The 9,059-nt window shown below is 40.1% G+C and overlaps 1 protein-coding gene across 4 annotated transcripts in view; it reads left to right on the top strand.

The window, feature by feature from the left end:
• The first annotated feature begins 1,126 nt into the window (after positions 1 to 1,126).
• KIAA2026 (KIAA2026 ortholog) overlaps positions 1,127 to 9,059 on the top strand; it is a 142,947-nt gene continuing 135,014 nt past the window's right edge. For 3 of the 4 annotated variants that reach the window (XM_047701239.1, XM_047701241.1, XM_047701238.1), the window contains exon 1: positions 1,127 to 2,516. In XM_047701239.1, coding sequence (XP_047557195.1) covers positions 1,918 to 2,516 — 599 coding nt within the window. In that variant the 5' untranslated portion in view covers positions 1,127 to 1,917. The remainder of the gene's footprint in view (positions 2,517 to 9,059) is intronic. The other variant, XM_047701237.1, reaches the window with a different exon arrangement.

The raw sequence follows: 9,059 nt of genomic DNA, 5'->3' as shown, positions 1-9,059 counted from the left end.
TCCTGGCTTTGTTCCTGTGAGGTACATCTAAGGGCTCTAAGGAAAGAGAGAATGCTGTAAGGGCCCAATAAGTTACAAATGTCTGATGAGAGGAGACCTTGAAAACTGGATAATAGGAACAATCCAGTGTTCCCATTTAACTATTTTACCTAATATTGCTATTTAACTTACTGTCCCCCCAAGCTTTGAAGTTTTGACTTTTATCAGCGCTTTAAAGGTTCACAATAATCAAGAATTAAATATACCGACCATTTGGCTCGATGGCTTCTACTTTTAAAATGCCTGATTTCTAGGACAATTGCACGTTTCAAGCTAGAACATTATGCGTTAAGTAGAAGATGTGTGTATCTTTTTTATAGAACATGAGAAAATAATACCTGCTTTATGGAACTATTAGCTCCTTTCTCCCTACTTTAAGCAATACCTAAATTAAAGTGAACGAGTCCACTTTTTAGACAATCTCTAAATTTTTAAATGTGTAGTGACATTGTAAGGCTAATGACTATTTAATGCTGTACGGCTTAGACTTGAATTATTTGGAGATTGTTTTTAACCGCAAGGATTTTTATTAAGGTTCCATTTCCTTTACTTATTCTTAGCAGATCTCGAGAACCGAGATGAAATGTTAGTTTTAACACATTAGATTACTTAAAATAGGAATTGATCTAAAGAACTGGGGACCGGAGTTTTAGAAATTTGAGTCCTACGAATTATCTCTTTTTCTTTTGCATGTGAACGTATGTTTCAGTTGGTTGAGTCCTTGAAACTCCTTTCTAAACTTTCCATGTTCTAGTTTTTTATTAAAAATCCGTTGGTCACAAAGAGGAAGGTGGGGGCAGAGAACATAAAATTTTTAACAGGATCTACATTTTGTGCCTTCTCACTACTCATTTGCCATTAAAGAGGGTTATCTAGCAAGCTCCTTCAGAATTATTCTTAGTTTTCAGGGCTAATTAGGATCTCGCAAAATAGAGATCCTCTTGCTATACACGCTTCTAAAAGCTCTTCGACCTTTCTGGTACCGACGAGTACAGCTGCGCAGGCGCCTTGCTTCCCTCTCCACTCTGCCTCTTAACAGCCGTCTACAAGCTGATGACATCATTGAGCTGCGCAACCTACCAGGCCTCGGGTTCGAAGTCTGTGCTTTCGCGTAGCTGGGCCGGACGCAAAGAGGGTGGGGGTGGGGGTGGGGCCTGTCCTACTACGCATGCGCACCGTGGATGGCGACGGTGTCTTTCTTTGCCTTTTTCCACAGCTAGCCCCAGAGCTTGCGGGTAGCTTGAGTGCCCTCCCCTTTCTCTCCTTGCCCCTCCCCTTCCTTTCCCCGCCCCCGGCCCAGCGGGACTTCTAACTGACAGTTGTCGCTGGGCCTCGTCCGCGCGCCGCTTCCTCCTCCCCGGGTACCCCGCAGGTAGAGAGGGGCGGGAGTGGGTGTGAGGGAGAGGAGGAGCCCCAGACGCTGCAGCCCAGTGCTGCGGCCCCCTCTGGGGCGACAAGAGAAGAGTCCCCACTTCCTCTTCACCCCTTCCTAGCACCCCGACAGCTGGTCCGGAGGGGGTGGGGCGCCAAGGCCGCGGCAACTAGGCGCGGCCTGGCCGGTGAAGAGCGGGCGGGCGGGGCGCGGAGGGGTGAGGCTAAGAAGGGCCTGGCGCGCGCCGCCGCCGGGGGGAGGGGAGAGGAGGGCACCTAGGCTCTCCTCTTCTCTCCCCCCTCCCTCTCGCGCCATGTAACCCCGCCCCGCCGGCTGCGAGCTCGAGACCCCCGTGAGTAGTGAGCGGAGCTGGCGGCTGAGAGTGGAGCCCGATGGGGCTGGTGCTGCGAGGCTCGGCCGAGCCCTGAGGAAGCAGCCCGCGCTTACGCGTCCCCCGGCGCCTCGAGCGGCCGCTCCACACGACCCAGCCTGATCCTGCCGGGGCCATGAGCGTGCCCGAGACGCCGGGGGAGATGGAGCCGGCCGGGGAGGAGGAGTGGCAGCCACCGGCGCCCGAGGAGGAGGACGGCGAGGTGGAGATGGCAGCGGCGGTCCCGGTCTCAGGGCCGGCCCAAGGGAGGAGATCCTTCTCGCGGGAGGATGAGGACGGCCAGAAGGAGGAGGAGGAGGAAGAGGAGATGGTGGTCGGGGGCGGTGGCTGCAAGGAGCAGGAGCTGACCTATGAGCTGCAGCAGGGTTACCGCATCCTGGGCGAGTTCATGCAGGAGAAGCACCGGGGCCTCACCACCCCCTTCTTGCAGCCCTTGGGGGGCGTTGCCACTGGGGAGGATGAGGTGGCCGAGGGGCCGCGCGGCGGGGCCCGGGGCGGTCGCGCCCTCCCGCAACAGTTCGGGCAGGGCATGTGTCTGCTGAAGATGGAGGAGAAGTTCGCCAGCGGCCAGTATGGGAGCATTACCGAGTTCGTGGCGGACTTCAGGTTAATGCTGGAGACGTGCTACCGCCTGCGTGGGGTGGACCATTGGATCTCCAAACAGGGCCAGAAGCTGGAGATGATGCTGGAGCAAAAGTTGGCGCTTCTCTCTCGGTAAGTGAACCCTATCCTGGATGGGACTGATGGAGTGACACAAACAGCCTCTCACGTGTCTGAAGATGGATTGGGCCGGGCGGTGGGGGGGGGGTGTCGTAGCTGGTAGGTGCAGAGTTGGTGTTGAGAACCCAGGGAAAAGGAGCAGCCTTGATTGGGGGCCCGCAAAGGTGTGATGGATGTGGGCACCCAGATGAAAAGCCGAAAGGGAGCCGAGCCCTGAGCCGTGAAGAACAGGTAAAGTTTGTAGGTATAAAATAAAATGATGCCAATGGGAAGAATTACGGGGATAGGGTAGAGGAAAAATTTTAGTGTGATAAAATTTGGACCACAACTTTTAGACAGTTTTAACATGACATTAAAAAAAAGTTTTTAAAATGAAATATCGTTAGAAAAATGTGTTTGGCTCATGTAAAAAGATGGTCGTTTCAAACCAAGAAATTTATCGTTTCATTACATGTCGGCCATCGTAAATTTATGGGGTGGTTTTTTTTTTTTAATTTTTATTAACATACAATGTATTATTTGCTCCAGGGGTACAGGTCTGTGAATCAACAGGCTTACACATTTCCCAGCACTCACCGTATCACATACCCTCCCCAAAGAACATAACCCAGCCACCCTATCCATAGCCCCCTATGGAGTGTTTTTAAATGATTGATAATTACTGTGGCGTGTTCCTGATCTTTTCTCTCAGGTTTATATGAACAGACTGAATTTTTGCGGAAATAGTGGATGCATCAAAACAAAAATTTTGAAATTTTAAATGTTTAGACATCTGTTTATTCTACTAGAAATCATAGTCAATTCAGGTGGCACTGTGCTCTTGGTATATTATACCCATATATTCAGAGTCAGTTATTTTTCTTTAGTGAGAGAAAGTAATGTAACACAAGAGGTATTAAATAAATGTATTTTTAATCATTTATTTGATGTGAGCCAAATTAATTTCTCAAGTGAATAGAAATTTAGGAATAGAAAAATAATTGAATGTTGGAAATGGTAGTTCAAGTGGAATACTACTTAGATTTTTTAAGAGCTGACTGAACTTGCATAAATCACTTTACCTTTTTGGCTTTAGTTTCTTCATCTGTAATATGGGGATAATAAGAGTACCTCATGGTGTTACCCTAGGATTAAATGAGTTAATAAATGTAAAGTTAGCAGTGTCGGTTCCACAGTTAGTCTGATATAAATTACAACCATTATAGTATTAGTAATAGTAGTTGAATAGAATGAATATTTTCCTCATATCTGAAACTGGGCATTATATTAGTGCTTTTATGACTAGCTCCTGAGAAGTTGTAGGTTTTTGCTCCTTGATTTTATAATGGTAATTTAAAAATAATCTAACGTGTCCACTGGCTTCCCATATGTTTTCAAGACTATCAGTGACTTCTTTCACTGAAAATGTTAGTTAACATAGTGCTTAACTCAGGGGGGGCTCTATTTAAGGAATCCCTTCTGAGACCTTTCATAAAGTGGAATTATTTCATAATAATTATTCACAGGTTTACTTTTAATACTTTAGTGATATCTTACTGGTGTAGTGTGTTTATTACTCTTGTCTCCACAGAGTCATTACAGAGTCATTATAGTTATGACTCATAAAAAACAATCCATTCACATGTCATTATTTTTAAGTGGTAAAATATACTCCAAATTGGTATCATAAGAGTTTAGATCTGGAAGGCACCAGAGAATTTATTTAGTCCAAGCATTCAGTTTTATAGATGTGGAAACAGGGATTTATTTTATTTTATTTTTTTTTTAATTTTTTTTTTATTTTTTTAATTTTTTTATTTTTTTCAGCATAACAGTATTCATTATTTTTGCACCACACCCAGTGCTCCATGCAATCCGTGCCCTCTACAATACCCACCACCTGGTGCCCCCAACCTCCCACCCCCCACCCCTTCAAAATTCTCAGATCGTTTTTCAGAGTCCATAGTCTCTCATGGTTCACCTCCCCTTCCAATTTCCCTCAACTCCCTTCTCCTCTCCATCTCCCCTTGTCCTCCATGTTATTTGTTATGCTCCACAAATAAGTGAAACCATATGATAGGAAACAGGGATTTAGAATGAGATGAGAGAATGGTTGCACGGATGTGCTAAGGAGTATAGCGTATTGGTTTGAATGAATTATAAGTGTTTTCAGAAGCATTGTGTGTATAAGAAAAACTTCTTGAGTTCTACAAAAGAGCAGGAAGATTACTTCCGTTCTTCATAAAGTTAATTTCTCAGTGCTTAGAATGATACCTGGTGGCTAATGCTCAGAATACTATATTCCCATATGATGTAATAGCATCCATACTTAGAAAACATTCTGTTGTTTATAAACATAATAATGTATTTCTGATATTCTTAGTTCAAGAAGACAAAATTCTTGCATTTTAGTAGCAAAAAATAATATGATGGCCTCAGATAAAGTTTTGAGTCCCTTGCTTTTATTGTATTTGATGTATGTAAACATTTTATAAATAATAGGTTTGCCAGACCACACTTGTAGATACTAGGAATTCATTTCTTTTTCTGTAATAGCCTAAAATCTGAGTTATCACTAAATAAATACTTTGGGCATAACTTTGAGAAAAGTATTGGTTATAACTGTTTGGTATACAATTAAGATACACAGAGATACATGTTCCAGAACAACATCCCATAGACTCTCTACATGAGTATGATTTTCCGCAGTTGACTCAAATACCTTATTTGTAAATACCCGGTACATGGTGTTTTAGTAATAAAAGAAATTACCTAGATATAGTTTAAGTTTTATATATGTAAAATATTGAATTGATTCTTAGTTTTAGAGTATTGTAAAGAGAACTTTACATCTGCTCCAATACTGCTAAGCTTTTATAAGTATTTTATGAACAAGAAACGAGATACATTAGAGAAGATGCGACATTACCATAGAGCAGCCAATGACATTAGTACCCTGGACTGTGGACACAGTGTTTAATTTGAATCTCAGTCCAGTCATTTGTATTATGAGAGTGTTACGCTAGGTTATTGATTGTACAAATAATGTGAGTGTCTGCCAAAGCTAGACATTCAGGTCTCTGAGATCAAATGATAAGTCCCGTGCCCCTAAGTGGTTTATAGTTGAATAGGGAAACAAAAACCTAAAAAGATGATGTTCTGTAGTGGACATATAAACAGGTACAAGGGAAACTTAAGAGGGAAACCCAAGTCTGGGGGGGATCATAAATGAGAGGAGGAAATGAGAAGGGCTAAAGAGATTAGGTAAAAGTTATCATAAAGAAGTTTATACTTGAACTTCTTGATTATTGAAGGAGTTGAAGATTGCTGCGGGATATTTTTTGGAGGGTTTGAGGGGGGCAATCTAGAATGCTCAACTACAATGAATACAAGGTATGAAACAGCATGCTGTTTCTGAGAACTACAGGTACTTCTGTGTGGCTACAGTGTGGTCTCCAGAGTAGTATTTGCACCACTGCAGGTATACAGGATGATTGATTGATTGGGGTGAGGGAAGAAAATATTACAACTTCAGTATGCTCTGTTTGTTGTTTTTTTAAAATTCTTTTTAAATCTCTATTTTTGGTTTGCTTTTTGTGGTATATATAGTAGCATTACATGTGTAAATTCTATGAATTTATAAATATAATCGTATGTAAATATATAATAGCAATAAATAGCAATATGTTTTGTATGTATAATATTTGTGATAGAACTAGGACTAAGACTTAGACAACATATCTATTCTCAAAGTTATATTTTAGAAGGGAACTCATTCATTTATTTGAAGCAACTGAGAAATAGCAATTAGCATTAGAAATATGGAGAAGATCATCTAAGTGAAGAGAAATAAAAAATACTTAATAGGAATTTAGGTGCAGAGCTGTAGAAACTGTCAAATATGAGTTAAGAATTTTTGATTCCTCCACATTTTAAATAATGTTGTATTTGAAAGCTTTTAAATTTTAAAATATTGTTGAAAGGTTTAAGAATATTGCTATAAAGCCAGAAGGTGGCTTTTCATAGTTTTAAAAGATTGTAGAAGTCAAAGAGTTATCACCTGTGACCCCAACAGAGCGGAACTTAAATTTTTAATCTTAGCCATTTAAAATAATGTTTTGGGGGCGCCTGGGTGGCTCAGTGGGTTAAAGCCTCTGCCTTCAACTCGGGTCATGATCCCAGGGTCCTGGGATCGAGTCCTGCATCGGGCTTTCTGCCGTCAGGGAGCCTGCGTCCTCTCTCTCTGCCTGCTTCTCTGCCTGCTTGTGATCTCTCTGTCAAATAAATAAATAAAATCTTTAAAAATAAAATAAAATAAAATAAAATAATGTTTTGGCAAAACAAACAAGGAAAAGAAAGAAAAAGACACAAACCAAGAAACAAGAGTCTTAACTATATAGAATAAACTGATGGTTACTAGAGGAGGGGAAGGTGAGGGGGAAATGGATTAAATAGGTGATGGGGATTAAAAAGTATACTTATGATTAGTACTAAGCAATGTAGAATTGTTGAATCATTATATTGTACACCTGATCCTAATAGAATACCGTATGTTAACTATATTGGAATTAAAATTTAAAAACTTAGTAAAAAATAATGTTTTGGTGAAAATCATCTATGACTTTTCCTTGTTAAAATTATTTTTGATTTCAGAACTAATGCGCTGTTAAATGATACATGTAATAGGCTTAAAAAATACTTTTTAAAAATATAACTGAAGGTTATTTAGTTTTGTGATTACTTTTTGCAGATATTTTTCTTCGGGTTGAAAGTACAACAGCATCATCATTAAGCCTCAAAAATGTGAAAACACTAGTGGCTTCCAACTACAAGTGCTTATTCTCAGTTAAGATCAAAATCCAGAAATTAATTGGGAATTTAGACATGATGCTTCTTTCTCTCTAGTAGTCTAACTTCCCCCACCTCTACTGGATTCTATCTTCTTAAAGTAAATCTTTAAAAATTGGGGACCTTGGTAATAGAATTTAGATTTACCTCTTGTTTGGAACTATAGAATGTTAAACCTTAAACCTTGATACTCCATATAGTTTATTACAGTTGCCATTCTAAAAAAATAGTTGTGGTAGAGAAGAGTCAGAAAATGTTTAGGTGCACTGATGAAAGGATGAAGGATTTCAATTAATAAGACATTTATTGAGTGCCTCCTTTGTGTTAGGATTTATTTATAATAAAAGGTTAAATGTGTTAAAACTGTGATTCTCTAACTTTTGCCGTTGTCAGACATCTGGAGGTCAGATACTATTTGCAGAACATTGAGAAATATTGATAAATTTGATTTAATTGTATCATATGATTTTTGTTAGGGGGTCCAAAAGGCTTACAAAAAATTGTGGAAGGAAACTCTTAATTGAAGAGATTCTATCTAGTGCATTAGGTTTTTTCCCCCCTACAAATGGGGAGAACATAATCACTTTTGGATATTTGATGGTACATCTTGGTTCACTCATGAAATAACTGTTTCAAAGGTGTATAATTTGAAGACTACTGTGATGAGCTTTATTATAGAGTGTCAGAGGAGTATGCCGGAGGGATAACTACTGGGAAGGTAGGAAACTGTGATTGAAAAATATTAGATTTTATTCTAGGAGTCATAGTTTTGGAGGGTGGGTAGCATATTGATATGTGGATTGAGTTCATTAAACAATTATTTACCTATTCTATGATAGTAAGTGATAGGTAAAGACATGTAGATATTAGTGATAAACATGACATCATCCCTTACTTCAAGGTAGTAGGTAAATTGAAATGAACAATTCAAGGTATGGAGGTAGTAGAGTACAGAATATTCCAGAGGAATAGTTTATACCCAGTGGATGAAGTGTAGGATGATGGGGGCTTGTAGTGTCGGATAAGTCTAGAAAAGTAGGCTGGGGCTAATTAAGGAGGACCTAGAATGCTTGCTAAGGAATTTAGAATGTAAGCAGTGTAGATCCATTACAGGCTTTAGCCAAGGGAGTGACATGATTTTACTAGTATTTTGAGGGTTGAAGGCTAAAATGGAAAGAGATGAAGAAAGGAAACTAGTTAAAAGATTATTGAGTTAATCCATCATGAGATAATAAGTAATAGGAATGAAAAAATGGATGAGGATATAAAAGAGGTAAGTACAGGAAGTGAAAGTGGTCAAATGGCAAGCTGTTGGATGTAGGGTGTGAAGGAGAGGATGATGTACAAAATGATGTACACCTTGAGCCCAGGTGATGGTGATGCTGAGAGAACATGAGGCATTCATTTGAAGATATGCAACTGAGAATTATTAGAAGGCTGCCGATAGAGCTCAGCAGTGCGATTAGAGTTAGGTTAGAGATGTTTAATTAGGAATTAATCTGAAGAAATGGGAGTGAATGAGATTGCTGAGGGCAGAATCTAGTGAAAATACAAGAGGACTAAAGGCAGAACTTTGTGTGAGGATTGACTGTCTTCAAACTGGAAAGACTAAACATTAGAAGATGATTAAAATCCGCATAATATATGATAAAAGCTGAAATAATTAAGGAGAGCCAATTAATAAAACTGAAAAGAATTCATTCTGGCATA

Source organism: Lutra lutra, chromosome 13 (assembly GCF_902655055.1).
Source record: "Lutra lutra chromosome 13, mLutLut1.2, whole genome shotgun sequence".
Classification (NCBI taxonomy): Eukaryota; Metazoa; Chordata; class Mammalia; order Carnivora; family Mustelidae; genus Lutra; species Lutra lutra.
This window is presented reverse-complemented; position numbering and strand designations above follow the sequence as displayed.